The 16,640-nt window shown below is 42.6% G+C and overlaps 1 protein-coding gene across 1 annotated transcript in view; it reads left to right on the top strand.

Moving 5' to 3' along the window:
• Positions 1-2,005: 2,005 nt before the first annotated feature.
• Positions 2,006-16,640, top strand: part of COL6A6 (collagen type VI alpha 6 chain) — a 97,061-nt gene continuing 82,426 nt past the window's right edge. The window contains exons 1-7 of the mRNA XM_036332645.1: positions 2,006-2,093; positions 2,290-2,387; positions 4,820-5,416; positions 7,205-7,825; positions 8,946-9,506; positions 10,481-11,038; positions 14,247-14,822. Coding sequence (XP_036188538.1) covers positions 2,321-2,387; positions 4,820-5,416; positions 7,205-7,825; positions 8,946-9,506; positions 10,481-11,038; positions 14,247-14,822 — 2,980 coding nt within the window. The 5' untranslated portion in view covers positions 2,006-2,093; positions 2,290-2,320. The remainder of the gene's footprint in view (positions 2,094-2,289; positions 2,388-4,819; positions 5,417-7,204; positions 7,826-8,945; positions 9,507-10,480; positions 11,039-14,246; positions 14,823-16,640) is intronic.

The following is a 16,640-nucleotide window of genomic DNA, read 5'->3' as shown; positions in this document are numbered from 1 at the left end:
AAAATAGTGCAAGGGGATTGTGTTACTAAATGCTGTCCCAAAGAACTCAACTCTTAATGTACCATGTACAACTTCTGATGTGCTGACCGTCTGCATGGGGAGGTTCCTAGATGCTACATGCTGCTTTGGGAGTGTTTTGGCCTCACCTAATGCTCACTTTTCTATCCAGGTTTTAACTTGCACTCAGTACTCCTTTCCTCCCATCTTTGTCATTTACCCTGTGGTCTGTTCCTGAAGCCTTTTTTTTCCCCTTCTTTCTCCTAACTCTTAAAGATCGCACTTATTTATAAAGCTCATCATATAAGCAGAAAAAGAAGTGGCTAACACAAAGCCCTGGTTCTGAAAAGGAAAAGTAAGAAGGCATGAAAAGAAATACCAGTATTTCCTGATACTTCTTTTTTCTTTCTTTTTAAAAATCTTTATTGTTGAAAGTATTTAGAAAAAAGACACAGTACAAAGAAACTTGAGGATACTTTTGGTGTTCACAATACTGAGTCTAGGATGCAGAGTCACTGAGTTTGAAAGGGCAGATTTTAGAGTCAGACAGAGGTGGGCTGTAGTCTCAACTGTGGCCCATTTTATCAATGTGACCTTGGGTCAGTTACTCTCCATGAGTCTCTGTTTCCTTATCTGTAAAATTGGAGCAATAATGTCACCTGCCTCTAGGTTTGTCATCGATATCAAATAGGAGAACACATGTGACGCTGTTAGCACAGGGTATGGCACAGCAAAGCTCAGCAAAGGTAGAATTTGTTATTATTGTATACACAGTAGTAGAAACTTTGCAGATGGTATGACTTGGTTTTTCCTTGGGGCGATCCACTTTGGGACTAAAACTCCTCTAAAATGATAGGGTTGGCCCTAACTGGTTTGGCTCAGTGGACAGAGCGTCGGCCTGCGGACTCAAGGGTCCCAGGTTCGATTTCGGTCTGGGGCATGTACCTGGGTTGCGGGCACATCCCCAGTGGGGAGTGTGCAGGAGGCAGCTGATCAATGTTTCTCTCTCATCGATGTTTCTAACTCTCTATCCCTCTCTTCCTCTCTGTAAAAATCAATAAAATATTTTAAAATAAAATAAAATAAAATGATAGGGTTGAACTAAAAAAAAACAAACCAACCACTTACAAGTCCCTTCCAGCTCACTGATTACCTCTGGAAAAGGATTGATAAATTGACTTTACAGCCTGAAAAGTTGATCTCATCTAGGCTTCTGATAAAGGAGTAGAACAGAGTCCCAGATTCCAGAATGTCAGAGGGATGATGAAGTAGGTGAGAAAATAGGGATGGAATTTCTCATGGCAGAGGTTCCTTTTCTGAAGGGGGTGAAATATTAAGCACCAGGAGCCTGCCAGACAAGGAGTGAGGCAGCCATATAGACCCTCGCAAATCCACGTGTGGGTGAAAATAAAGCAAGAAACAGACATTGGTTTTTAATATGAATCAATTAATTTTTCCACTCAATGGATGAATGAGTGTTCTGAATGAACCCAACACTTAAAATATTTATTTTCAATATCTTTAATATCCTGTTTCATTTCATAAAATGAATAACTGAAGGTGACTAGTTAGAATTGGAAACATCTTACCTTGGGCAGTTGTAGGCAGTTGGAAGCAAAATAGTACAAATTGAGTCATTCTGAGCAGCAAGCTATCGTATGGGATGAGGAGGGTCACTACTTACCTTTTGTTTTCTTTCATATTTAAGGATGAAGAGAAATTGTTACTTTTCTAATTATTTATGTGGGAAAAAGGAAGAAAAAATTAATTGGCCACATGTAAAGACGTTTACTGCTCAAATATAAAATACACCTACGTGTTCGTGATGGAGCAGTTACAAAGTCAGGCCTTAGACTGTCCCAATCATGAACTCTGAATTGTCTTGGCAATGAGTAGACCCGATAATACTAGGGGCGGGGGGGGGGGGGGGGAAGACAAATAGGAACACGTATTATTGTTGAAACTATAATGCTTCTGGCTACCTCTACTGACAGTCTAAAATCTTGTGTTTGTGCAGGTCTGGGGACCAGGAGAAACCTGTGATTCTGTAAATGGTGGTCGTTCGCTTTTCTCTAAGGCACTTCGCAGATCAGAAGGTCAGGAGGAAACCGCAAATGCTCCTTATCCCCTGTTGCACCCAATTTATCACATAATTTTGTGTATTCTTATATGTGTGGGTGAAAATAAAGCAAGTTTCGATCCAGTTTAAACGATTTAATCTGATATGTGTGGGTCTTGTTTTCCAAATAATATCCAGAACATTCTTCGATGTTTTCCTTTTCGCCCTTTCAGATTTCAAGTTGGAGATTTTTCAGCTCATAATATGAAAATGTTGCTGATTTTGTTCCTCGTAATAATTTGCTCCCATGTTTCTATGAACCAAGATTCTGGTAAGGAAAGAACTGGAAAGAATTCTTTAACTCATTTTGGAAAATACATGATTTTGACTTTCTTAAAAGTTGAGTTTCGTTTCACTGTGTCTTGATTTTGATACTTGGAAGGGTGGGGTGGTAGCTCAGTTTCTTTTTGAAGCTCATTTGTCTCTGGAATTTATTCATTGTTAACGATAGATACAAGAGCTGCTATTTTGTCCTCAGTTTCAACCCCATTTAGGTCTTCTGGGAGGTTGCATAAAATCCTGTCTCTTACTATTAGGTTCAGGCCTGGAAATCTTGGACTGTCTCTTCCTAATTCATTTGTGCCAAAACATTCTCTTGGTTGCTCATACAGCTTTTGCTCCAGTATAAACAATTTAATCTGATATTGTAAAGAAAATGCTTTTACTCTGAAGAGAAAGCACCATAGCTGGCTGGCTGTCAGCAATCTATGTCCAGTGGACTTGAACTCAAAATACTGACCTACCCTTCTCTGCCTCTACCTCTTCTTAAATAACGAGTTGGCACACTGGTCCCTTCATGTTCAGGGCCATCTGTGTTAGTTTGCCCAGCTTTCTCAAGGGCTCTGACCTTGGTAGTAAGTTTTCTGAAGAGATAAACTAAGACTTTGTCCTGCAAGCATCTACCTTTGATGTCTCACTGGGCCTGATATTCGGCTTTTTAAAGAAAAAGCTGAATCTAGCTCATGTGCCAGTTGTCTACATTTCCTTTCTCCACACACAAGAAGTGATGGTTTATCCATGAATAGGAAGGTCGCTTTGGTTACAAATCAAGTCATCCTGGGCAGGGCTTGCCGACAGTCCTTGTAGGGGTTCCAGCCTTCTCTTGGAGGAAGATATTAATGCACCCTCTCTTAATTCTCCCCCTAAAATGTTAAGTGGCTAAGTGATCATCAAAGGAAACTCAAAGTGATTGAAATTAGGTTATTTAGAAGACAAGAAAGAATGGCTTTATCCACTATGCCTCAGTGAGACTGCTATGAAGAGAATGAAATAAACCTAGGGGTGCCAAAGCTGGTTTCCTACCAGTTGTAGATAGGAAAAGATGGATTTTATTTTAATTTGATTATAATGTATCTCATAATCATATCAGATAACCAGCATCTGAGAGTGAGAAGGGGACCTTAGATATTTTCTTATTGAATCTTCTCATTTTAAAGGTGAGGAAACAGGCCCAAGTATATTGAATGGCTTGACAGAGCTGTGAGAGTTAGCTGGTAACAAAGTCAGGACTTCTGTTACTTGTTCATTTGCATCATACCTTCTTAAGTATACACCATCCGGACGCACACAGACATTTCCCTTCCTTCCCTGGATAAGAAATAGATCCTAAAGTGCTGAGAACTCTGAATTCAAACCAGCAGATCACCAATACACAGCATTTTGTGCTTGAACCCAGTGATTCTCTAGCACATAAAAGTAGAATTCTACATCCCAGCATTGAATGAAGCATTAAAAGTTCAACTAAGTATATATTCCTCTATAAAAATTATATTTTTATAGAAACTAAAACCATAATCATTTTCCTAGCTTAAGATATACAGATTTCTATCACATTTACACATGTAAGAATAAACTTATCAATTATAATGCTCACTCATATGGTTTATAAAAAAATTGTAAGTAATCTTTTTTAAAAAATATATATTTTTTTTATTGACTTTTTACAGAGAGGAAGGGAGAAGGATTGAGAGTTAGAAACATGAGAGAGAAACATCGATCAGCTGCCTCCTGCACACCCCCTACTGGGGATGTGCCCGAAACCAAGGTACATGCCCTTGACCGAAATCGAACCTGGGACCTCTCAATCCACAGGCCAATGCTCTATCCACTGAGCCAAACTGGTTAGGGCTGTAAGTAATCTTAAAGTAGATTATGGCAATCTCATATTTTTATGATTTTTAGGTACTTTTTAAACTTCATCAATTTGACACTGGCAAACAAAACTAATATTTTTATAAGTTAATCACTCACTTTGTTGCAGTACTTAAACGGGAATCACAATAAAAGCTTATCTTTCATATTTCTCTATTCAAACAAATTTGAAGCAGTTTAGTTCTCAATTAAAATTTTTATCCTCTTGATATAGACTGAGGTCAAATTCTGAAAGCAAAAATTTAAAAAGGTGTAAGGGGAAATTACCTACTACCAGTATAAAAACACAGGAGTTTTTACTCTAAACTTACCCATTTCTAATGAACCTGTTCCTTGCAAAAGTGATGTTTAATTTTGCAATTGGCCCTAGAAACAAGTATTTTTTCTGGAGAAGATGTGTAATGTCAGGCTATTATTTTCAGTTCCTTGGGAAGGTATTAAAAATACAGATAAAACAGGAAAGTACGTTTTCCCCCAAATGGTTGGCATTAAGCATGGCAGTACCTTTTTAAAGTTTATGCTTTGTTGATTTGGTTCTGTGTGGGTTTGCAGGCCCTGAGTATGCAGATGTGGTGTTTCTGGTGGACAGCTCTGATCACCTGGGAATTAAGTCCTTCCCTCTGGTGAAAACATTCATCAACAAAGTGATCACCAGTCTCCCCATAGAGGCCAGCAAATACCGCGTGGCCCTGGCCCAGTACAGTGACAAGCTCCACAGTGAATTCCAGCTGAACACCTTCAAGGGCAGGAACCCCATGTTGAACCACCTCAAGAAGAACTTCCTGTTCAAGGGCGGCGCCCTGCGGATCGGAAACGCTCTCCGGGAGGCTCACAGGACCTATTTCTCTGGACCTGCAAATGGCAGAGACAAGAAGCTGTTCCCCCCGGTTCTGGTGGTCCTGGCTTCGGCAGAATCCGAGGATGATGTGGAAGAGGCTTCCGAGGCTCTTCAGAAAGACGGGGTGAGGATCATCTCGGTGGGGCTGCAGAAAGCCTCTGAGGAGAACCTGAAGGCCATGGCCACGGCTCAGTTCCATGTCAACCTTCGGACCGTCAGAGACCTCAGCACGTTTTCCCAGAACATGACGCAGATCATCAAGGAAGCGACTCAGTACAAGGCGGGAGCAGTGGATGATGTTCTTATGGAAGGTGGGCTTAGGGTGCACACATAGAAATGATGATAAAATGCTTTTGAGAAATCAACGTGGAGAGACGGTTGAGGTTCCAAGGACATCCCTTTCCCCAAAAGCTGGGCTGTATTTTTAGCTGTTAAATATCGGTGTGTTCCAAAGGGCCCATTGATTGTGGCCATTTTATTTTATTTTTTAAAAATATATTTTTACTAGAGGCCCGGTGCATGAGATTTGTGTACTCGAAGGGTGGGTGGCGGGGGTGGGGGGGGGCGGATCTCCTCAGCCTGGCCTGTGCCATCTCACAGTTTGAGAGCCCTTGAGGGATGTCCAACTGACGGCTTGGCAGTTGGACATCTTTTGTGCTGCCTCAGAGGCAGGAGAGGCTCCCGCCACTGCTGCTGCACTCATCAGCCATGAGCCCAGCTTCTGGCTGAGTGGTGCTCCCCCTGTGGGAGCACATTGACCACCAGGGGGCAGCTCTTGTGTTGAGTGTCTGACCCCTGATGGTCAGTGCACATCATAGCAACCATTTGTTCTGCCATTTGGTTGATTTGCATATTACTCTTTTATTACATAGGATTGATTTCACAGAGGAAAGGAGAGAGGGAGGGAGAGATAGAAACATCAATGATGAGAGAGAATCATTGATCGACTGCCTCCTGCGTGCCCCACACTGGATGTGATGCCCCAATCTGGGCATGTACTCTGACCATGAATTGAACTGTGAACTCCTGATTCCTAGGTTGACACTCAACCATTGAGCCATGCCTGCTGGGCTGGTTGTGGACATTTTAAATCCAGTGAACCCCACAATTCTTGGTGTTTCTTGATACTCTTTAACCATGTGAAGGGTTTGTTTGAAAGATAAGTTTTTTCCTAGAGAAATCCTTGATCACAGAATGTTAGAGCTGGAAATAGCTTTAATTAAGTTGCCCAAACCCCCTGTTCCGTAGCCATCCTTAGAGTTGGTGACATGACCTGGGCCAGGGCAGAATGCAGTTTGAAGTCAGAGCTAAGTCAGGTCTCTGGATTCTCACACCCTGGTCATTTCAGCCCCACACTGCCTCCCTTCCTGCTTCTCTGTCTGAATTAGCTGCCCTGTGTTCTGCTCCACCTCCCACCTGCTGTCCCAGGGACCTTGTACTGTTCTGTTAACAATGGGCAAGAGCTTATGAACATCGTTCAAGTGAGGGACAGGGGAGAGCCAGTGAGAAACAATTTGCTCCAAGTGTACAAGCAACAGAGCAAACTCCCATTATTTCTAGTTACATCAGTTGGAATGACATGACATATAAAATTATCTGTTGTTAATAGAGAATGCTTTTCTTGTGGTAATCTATGAAAAGATGAATCCTATTATGAGTATCTTTCCCAAATAAAATAATGGCAAAAGTATCATTGACATCTCAGTATTATCCCGTAGGAATATTTGGACTATGCTGATTTCAACAGCGATGATGCTTAATGATTTTAATACGATAATAGTAGCTGCTGTTCATTGAATGACTCTTAGGTCCCAGGCCACAGGTTAAACACCTTATCTCATTTAATTTCCATAACAACTCTATGAGGTAAGTATGACTACTATCTCCAATTTATAGAGGAGGACATTGAAGCTGGGAGTTTAGCTGAGATCCAATATTTGAACCCAGGACCCTCTGATATGAGCTGCCTAATAATTTCATATACCTCCTTGTTTCTTTAAGTGCATAACCCAGCTCTGTAGATGTTCTCCATGCCTCCGAATGCCGAGCAGAGAAGCTGACCCACTAAAATTGTGCTCCTTCCATCCCTGCCCACACAGTTTGCCAAGGCCCCTCCGTGGCCGACGTGGTGTTCCTGTTGGATGTGTCCGTCAATGGCAGCCAGGACAACTTGGACTACCTTAAAGAGTTCCTAGAAGAAAGTGTATCTGCTCTCGACATAAAGGAAAACTGCATGAGGGTTAGCCTCGTGGCCTACAGCAATGAGACGCAGGTGATCAATTCACTGAGCAGAGGCATCAACAAGTCGGAGGTTCTCCAGTCTATACAAGGCCTCTCTCCCCAGGCTGGGAAGGCCTACACTGGGGCCGCCATCAGACAGATCAGGAAGGAGGTCTTCAGTGCACAGAGAGGCAGTCGCAAGAACCAGGGGGTGCCCCAGATCGCCGTGCTGGTGACCCACCGGCCGTCGGAAGACAATGTGACCAAGGCAGCCCTGAACCTCCGACGCCAGGGCGTGACCATCTTCACCATGGGCGTGGAGGGGGCCAGCGACAGCCAGCTGGAAAGGATAGCATCGCACCCCGCCGAGCTGTATGTCTCCAAACTGAAGACCTTCTCCGACCTGGCTGCTCACAACCAGACGTTTCTGAAGAAGCTGCGGAAGCAAATAACACACACAGTCTCTGTCTTCTCAGAGCGCACTGAAACCCTCAAATCCGGTAAAGTGTTTTGCTGAGGGAGGTATTATTCCATCCTTTTCTCTCTTTCTTGCCTTTTAGGTATTCTGTGTACAAAAGCGATCGGTGGGGTATTAGGTAGGGAGTGAGCATAAGTTCCTAATTTCTTACTTGACCTTGATCACATGGAACGTATTGGGGAAAATAAAAGCTATTGAGGTATTGGAATGGGTCAAAAGGGTTTTCCTTTCTACCTCCGGTTTTGTGCAGCTTTAATTGGATTCTTGGTTACTTACAAACACCCCAGAATACCATCCTTTGTTGTTTTTCTCTCTTCACTTTTTCCCCCTCTCCTTCGCCTCTTGTGTTCCCCTGCTCTTTTCTTTGTTCCTTTTTTTCTTTTTGTAAATTTTCTCTCTTTTCTCCTCTCCCCTCATCCTCAAATTCCAACTTAGAGAATGAATAGGAAGCATGATTTAGATTGAGGACATTGTAATTAATTTGTTGTGAAGTACTAGTCTAGTACCCATGAGTTTAGACAAACAGATAATGTATTTTGTATATTTTATACATACACACATGTGTGCTCTATAAATATTTTGTATGTGTATATACACACATAAGTATGTGTACATTCTTCAACAAATATTTATAGCATGTTTATTATAAAATTGCCCTTGTCCTACACAAATAAGGCCACTGGCAATACCCCTAGTTTTGTTAAATGACAAGGAGTGAGTAAGGAGTAAATTATTCAAGTTCTCAAGAAATAGAGCTCATATGTCCACTATGTTCAGTTAGAGACCTTCTCCATTTCACAACACACCGCTTGACTTTTTGCGAAGCCATTATTCACTAATGAGAGAAGTGGCTTGTGAAAAGCATGTTCAAGTTTTCTTTCTTATCTTTTGCTGTATCCCAGTTTGCCTTGATTCATGGCAGGGAATGATCAAAATAGTCACAAACTGTCAAAAGAAACTCATTTGGCCCTGCCGATGCTAAGAGTCCCCTGTGCTAAGCTAGCAGAGCGTGTCTTTTACACCTGGAAGCTGTTCCCATTTGTCCATCTGAAGATGCTCGTATTTGCTGTTCTTACTCTCCGCTCCCATTTCTTCCTCACACGCGCCCCCCTGCCACACTCAGCCTGTCGGTTCCCCCTTAGGTTGTGTGGACACTGAAGAAGCAGACATCTATCTGCTCATCGATGGCTCCGGGAGCACCCAGGCCACAGACTTCCAAGAAATGAAGACCTTCCTGTCAGAGGTCGTCAAGATGTTCAACATCGCCCCCCAGAAGGTGCGGGTTGGGGCCGTCCAGTACGCCGACAGCTGGGACTTGGAATTTGAGATCAATAAATACTCAAACAAGCAGGATTTGGGGAAGGCCATCGAGAACATCCGGCAGCTGGGTGGGAGCACGAACACGGGCGCAGCCCTGAATTTCACGCTGGGGCTGTTGCAAAAGGCAAAGAAGCAGCGAGGAAACCGAGTGCCGTGTCACCTTGTGGTCCTGACAAGTGGCGCGTCCCAGGATAGCATCCTGGAGCCTGCGAACAGGCTGCGAGAGGAGCTCATCCGTGTTTATGCCATCGGGGTCCAGGAGGCCAACCAAACACAGCTGCGGGAAATTGCAGGCGAGGAAAAGAGGGTGTACTACGTGAATGACTTTGACGCTTTGAAAGACATAAGAAACCAAGTTGTTCAAGAAATCTGTACTGAAGAAGGTAGGAGAATGGCGACTTTCCCTTTGGACCCGGGCTCACAGATGGCCCTCCTGCAATATTTGACATTGCAGGTTTGCAGGAACAGCATGAATTTCCGGGTTGTGTGGCTGTGCTTGTTTCCAGAACAAAACTGAGGGCCCACGAGAGCAGTGATGGCGAACCTTTTGAGCTCGGTGTGTCAGCATTTTGAAAGACCCTAACTTAAATCTGGTGCCGTGTCACATATAGAAGTTTTCTGATATTTGCAACCATAGTAAAACAAAGACTTATATTTTTGATATTTATTTTATATGTTTCAATGCCATGTAACAAAGAAAAATCAACCAAAAAAATGAGTTCATAGGTTCGCCATCACTGCACTGGAGTGTGGTTCTAATTCATATCTGAGGCATAAAGTATTTGGTCGAGTTCTCCCTTATTAGTACTAATTAGCCTCTTCCCACAAACCCCTGCTAACATAGATATATGCTTAGATACTGCATTTGTAAATGACCAAATGATTTATTTGAAGAAATATTTTGGGTTTATTTAAATTTAACAAAAGTTTTATGGACTCTTTTAGAGCTCTATCAGTAGTTTTCAACCAGGGGAATTTTGCCCCCTTTGGGGACATTTGGTAATGTCTAGAGACATTTCTGGTTGCCATAACTAAGGGAGTGCGACTGGCATCTAACGGGTAGAAGTCAGGGATACTGAAAAACATCCCTCAGTATCCTACAATGAATAGACTACCCTACCCAGTAAAAATTATCTGGCCCAAAATGTCAGTCGTCCTGAGGCTGAGAAACTGAGTAATACACTAAATCAAATCATTAAATAACAAATGGACTGGTCACTTTATGGCCGCCAGTGCTTTATTTACTTGCTAACTAACCATCCTTACCAAGCACACATTTAGCTTCAATATAGAATTTTTTTTTCCTGTTCACTCTTAATCTTTTTACATGATAAACATTTCACTTTCTCCCATGCAGCCTGCAAAGAGATGAAAGCTGACATCATGTTTCTGGTGGACAGTTCTGGCAGTATAGGACTTGACAACTTCATCAAAATGAAAACATTTATGAAAAGCCTGGTGAGCAAATCTCAGATTGGGGCAGATCGGGTGCAAGTCGGCGTAGTCCAGTTCAGTGACATCAATAAGGAGGAGTTTCAACTCAACAAATACATCTCGCAAAGTGAAATTTCAGATGCCATCGACCGCATGCCTCACATTGGACAAACCACGATGACTGGTAGCGCCCTGACCTTTGTGTCTCAGTACTTCAGCCCCGCCAAGGGCGCCCGGCCCAAGGTCAGGAAGTTCCTCATCCTCATCACGGATGGTGAAGCTCATGACATAGTCAAGGACCCCGCGGTAGCACTGCGGCAAGAAGGCATCATTATCTACTCGGTGGGGGTGTTTGGCTCCAATGTCACCCAGCTGGAGGAGATCAGCGGGAGGCCAGACATGGTGTTTTATGTTGAGAATTTTGACATTCTGCAGCACATTGAAGATGATCTTGTTTTTGGAATATGCAGCCCCCGGGAAGGTAGGCCTGGGCATTCCTGCCAGGGGGATTATCCAAACACCACGTGTCCATGTTAGTCGTTATTTCTACTAATTGAACACTGTAAACTTTTTGTTGGATTGAAATGGTTACCCCAATGGCTTTAGACCAGCGGTTCTCAACCTGTGGGTCGAGACTCCTTTGGCGGTCAAACGACCCTTTCACAGGGGTCGCCTAAGACCATCCTGCATATCAGATATTCATATTACGATTCATAACAGTAGCAACATAACAGTTATGAAGTAGCAACGAAAATAATTTTATGGTTGGGTCACCACATGAGGAACTGTATTTAAAGGGCCAGAGGTTGAGAACCACGCTTTAGACCTACATAGGCAATGTGACTTTCTTCAACAGAACTGTTGAGTTAAAGAATCAGTAAGGAACAATTTGGGTCCACCTAGATCCTCTCCCATTTGTAGACAAATAGCAGCAGGATGATGAGGCCTCCATTGAAGAAAAGTGGTAACATCCTGGGTCAGGTTCCCCGGATTCTTGTGGAAGTGGTTTTTTGAGGAGGTGTTTTCAGAAGGGAAGTAAGGAAAGCAGGGTAGGGCATGGGTAGGAGCTAAGCAAGAGGGTGGTCTTAGCTGGAGTCTCGCTTCAGCCTGATCTCCTGGGAAACTAGAGCCTGAATTACACCACAGTCTGTTTCACCTTGAGCTGAAGGGCCCAGCCTGAGTCCTTGGGCTGTGTGTGGGCTGCCACAGCAGACCATAGAGGGGCATACCCCCTGCTGGGCAAGGTTGCTTCCCTTTGACCTAATGTCTACTATATGTCAGTTATTTTACAGTTTTTAAAATCCATTACTTATATAAAATGAGATGACATTTGTAAAAACACTGATATTTTTTAAATCCAATAAAGGAGGACTCTAGTAGGGGAACTTGAGCAATGGATGCTTCAAAGGAAATAAATAGTAGAGTCCCAGTCCTCCTCTCGTGAAATGAGGGATGAAAGTGGTAAAACAAAAGCCCTACAAATATAAGAAACTTATTTATACTGTGACTCGAGGGGCTTGATGACAGAAGCATTCTGAAAAAAAAAAAAATCTCTATGATTGTCTCAGTGGAATTTTGAGGGAAGGGAGAAACCTTGTACTGTTACTCAAATAATAGTTTTGTTCAGTTCTTACTAGAAGGTTGATTGTGGTCTGTTATTTGTGGTAAATGAGATACACCTAGTTTGTATTTCCTGGTAATTATGCTGGGAGCAAATCTGAACTCTTTGAAGGAGCACCCCAAGTAAACTAACCCCAAGTAAAAATCCACGCAAGCTCCCCAGGGCAGCTGAAGGTCAGAAGGACATCGTTTCCTCTTTGGTGAAACCATTCCAAAAGAAAAAAAAACTCATGTTTTTCCTTCCTATGTTGGGAAAAACCCAGCTCTTCCCTACTGTTTCACTCCTGTTGTCTTCTTTACTAGTCACATGGCACACTTCACTTCCGATACTTCTGGTCACCCAGTGTGTGGAGGTTTTTCCCATATCAACAAGAAATTGTCAGATACCAGCAGGGTGTCCAAGAATTCAACTCAAGTCAAACACTGTCTACCTGGAGGTAGCATCAGGTCCCACAGATTGAGGGCTCACTCCCATAAGATTACCCCACGCCCCACTTCAGATACCAGTCACAAGCCCAGGTTATCACCTGTGCTTCTGACCAACCTGCTCTATAGATGGGAGGTTTAAAAACTATCTTCTCGGGTTCAATTAACTTATTAGAGTGGCTCATAGAACCCAGGAAAACACGTTTACCAGTTTATTAAAGGCGATGATAAAGGACCCCGATGAACATCCAGGATGAAGACATGCATAGGGCAAGTTATGAGGAAAGGGGTGCAGAACTTCCAAGTATATATAGCGTATTCTATGACATTGCCAAGCGCTTCACTTTCCCAGAATCTTCATGTGTTCATCAAACAGCTCTCTGAACCCCGTACTTTTGGGATGATCCCTCATGAACTCCATTTTCAGCCCTTCTCCCTTCTCAGGAAAATGGGAATGAGGCTGAAATTTCCATGCTTGCTCTTCCCGGTGACTCGCCCTCACCCAGGAGCCATTCTTTCCAGGAGACAACAGGAAAGAAACACATAGTAGGGGCCCATCCAGAGTCACCTCATTAGAACAAAAGACACCCCTGTCGCCCCGGAAATTACAAGGGTTTTGTGAGTTCTGTGTCAGGATCTGAGACAGAGACCAATATATATTTTCTGTTACCTCACATAGCCTTTCTTGAAGTCATTGGGGGTAAATATATTGGCCCCAGGGCTTTCAACAGCCCTACCACTTAGTGAGCAAGTGGCTGGCAAGAGAAGGAAATGTGGTGAACCTCTGTTGGAGGGGTGGGGGAATCCTTTCTCATAACTCCGTTTCTCTAGAATGGATGAGTTCACATTTGGAACATACCCCTGAAAGCCTGCAGAGACATCGAGTTACATAAGGACTAAATCATTAAACATTTTACAATCCCACTTCTCCAGAATGAGTTGGAGTGTAGACCTCTGCACTTTTACATAGAATATGCTCCATAGACGTGGCTTAAGTATTAATTGGGTCTTTCCTGCTTTACTTTCCATGGCATTGACCCAAGGAAAAAAAAGTTAATGGGAGCATCACCACAGTTGGGCCAAGTGTGACATGGGCTTATTTCTATGATGAGGCCCAATAATGAAACTAGATAGTGTTTCCAGAATGTCAAAAAAGGGGGAAAATGAAACCCTGAAAAGTCAGCTGTCCTATAACCATGAAAAACTATACAGTGTTGCCAAATTCATTTTTTCTTTGGCCATTTCCCCAAGGCTTATCTTGGGAATACAATTTCATAAACCCTATGGCTTAAACAGACAAATCCGTGTAAATGAAAGCACATGTTGAAAGAACCATTTATACAGGAAAATTTCCACAGAATTGTAAATTTTTTTCTAGTCCAAGAGCATGTCCCCCTCTCAACCTTTACAGAAGCCTTTACTTTACGTTAGCCTTGTCCTAAAAACTCCCCGAGTTGAATTTTACAATGTACTGCCAACACAAATATATATGTATTGTGTATGTTATCTAAGGAATGGACATGCTAATGCACAGCTTGATCCAGTGGAGAGGAGACATTGGCAATAAAAAAGCAGGCGAGGGGTGGTGAGTCTCCCATGATGTCCAAAGCTAACCTCATGGTTTTCCTTTCTCCTCCTCCTAGAATGCAAGCGAATTGAAGTTTTAGACGTTGTGTTTGTAATTGACAGCTCTGGCAGCATTAACTATGATGAATATGGTATCATGAAGGATTTCATGATAAACTTGGTGAAAAAAGCTGATGTTGGCAAGAATCAGGTTCGGTTTGGGGCTATGAAGTATTCTGATAACCCAGAAGTGCTATTTTATCTGGATGAACTTGACACAAAGTTGGAGGTGATTTCAGCGCTCCAGAACGACCAGCCCATAGGGGGCAGCACGTACACCGCTAAGGCACTAGGCTTCTCAGACCACATGTTCACCGAAGCCCGTGGCAGCCGTGTGCAACGAGGGGTCCCCCAGGTCCTCATCGTGATCACCGATGGGGAGTCCCATGATACAAAAGATCTCAGTGCCACGGCCAAGGCCTTGCGGGACAAAGGCATTCTTGTCCTGGCCGTGGGGATCAAGGGTGCTAACCCCGTGGAGCTGCTCGCCATGGCAGGATCAGAGGACAAGTACTTCTTCGTGGAGACTTTTGGAGGCCTGAAGGGGATATATTCAGAGGTGTCAGCCAGTGTGTGTAACTCCTCACAAGTAGGTAAGGTTTGCCAATTAAGTTTTTCTTCATTATCAGCAGAGGTCCAAATGAGGGAGAAAGCAATAGCCCTCAAGAGTACGTTCTGCAAACAGGAGAGGAGCACTAATCGCGTTATAAGACATCGCATTTGGCCTCCTCCCCAAAGAGGAATACATTCTACAACATCACTACTCCCTTCTGTCTAGACCAGTGATGGTGAACCTATGAACTCCTTTTTCTGGTTGATTTTTCTTTGTTAAATGGCATTTAAATATATAATATAAATATCAAAAATATACATCTTTGTTTTACTATGGTTGCAAATATCAAAAAATTTCTATATGTGCCACCAGAGTTAAGTTAGGGTTTTTCAAAATGCTGACACGCCGAGCTCAAAAGGTTTGCCATCACTGATCTAAACTCTTCTCATGATGGGGAATTCACAATTTTTTGAATAAGCTTTATTGATTGGGGCACAAATTAGTTTCCATGTCATTTCCATCCATTAGTTCTTCTTTCTGCTTTTTACACAAGAAATCAAATTCCATACCTTCCTAACAACTAGTGATCATTGCCTGGAGTCAATAATAAACATTCTATTCCGGCCTCAGATGTCCCCCCAGCAGAGTACAGTAGGACTTCCTTTGCCCTGCATGCTGTTTCTATTCTGGCATCTGGCGATTGCATTGCCACTTTCATGTCTATGTGTCTGTGTGTCTGTCTGTCTGTATGTATGTATGTAATTCATTCAGTCATTCAGCTGTCCTTTTACACCATTTCAAAGGGAGATCATGATCTATTTAAATTCCTTGTCTTTATTAAGAGTATTGTACTAAAAATACTGACTACTTTTTATTAGATAAATTGCTATTAATCTAGGATTCCAACATCTTGATACAGTTCTTTTTAAAAATTAACTTTACTGGTTTTCATAGGTATTGTCTCCTAAGAATGAAACTATCTTTTTCTTTCACAAAACTAGCAAAGTCTTTCTGGGTCTTACTGAAAACTAGGACAAATCTCTTATCTTCTAGGTGGCCATTGCCTAAGATTCAATCTGTTCTTTTCTGTAGAAAAGAACATTGCATTTTTATTTTTTTAATACTTTTTGTTGATCCTCACCCAAGGATATTTTTTCCATTGGTTTTTAGAGAGAGTGGAAGGGAGGGAGAGGGAGAGAGGTGAAGAGAAACACACTGCTTCCCCACTGGGGCCAGGAAGCAAACCCACAACCCAGGCACGTGCCCTGAGGAATCAAACCCATGACCCTTTCGTGCATAGGCCAATGCTCTGATCACTAACCCACAGCAGCCAGAGTGACATTGCTTTTTTACTTTTATTTTTTAAAATGTATTGATTTTAGAGAGGAAGGGAGAGGGGGAGAGAGATAGAAACATCAATGATGACTGGGGGATAGGGGAGGCTAGGGGACTGTCAAGGACGGGGGGAATAAAAGGACACATATGTAATACCCTTTGTAATACTTTAAGCAATAAAAATAAATAAATAAAATAAATAAATAAATAAATAAAAGACCAAAAAAAAAAAAGAAAAGAAAAAGAAACATCAATGATGAGAGAGAATCATTGATTGGCTGCCTCCTGCATGCCTCCCACTGGGGATCGAGCCTGCAACCCGGGCATGTGCCCTGACTGGGAATCGAACTGTGACCTCCTGGTTCATAGGTCAATGCTCAAGCAATGAGCTACACCAGCCAGCCTGACATTGCATTTTTAAACAGAAAGTTCTTCCTTGGGCAGGAAAAAGTACTTTATTTCCTTTATTTGAATCTAAAACAAAGAAATTTATTAAGTTAACTAATTCCTGGAGGATCTATTT

This window comes from Myotis myotis, unplaced genomic scaffold (assembly GCF_014108235.1).
Source record: "Myotis myotis isolate mMyoMyo1 unplaced genomic scaffold, mMyoMyo1.p scaffold_m19_p_13, whole genome shotgun sequence".
In the NCBI taxonomy this organism is placed as follows: domain Eukaryota; kingdom Metazoa; phylum Chordata; class Mammalia; order Chiroptera; family Vespertilionidae; genus Myotis; species Myotis myotis.
This window is presented reverse-complemented; position numbering and strand designations above follow the sequence as displayed.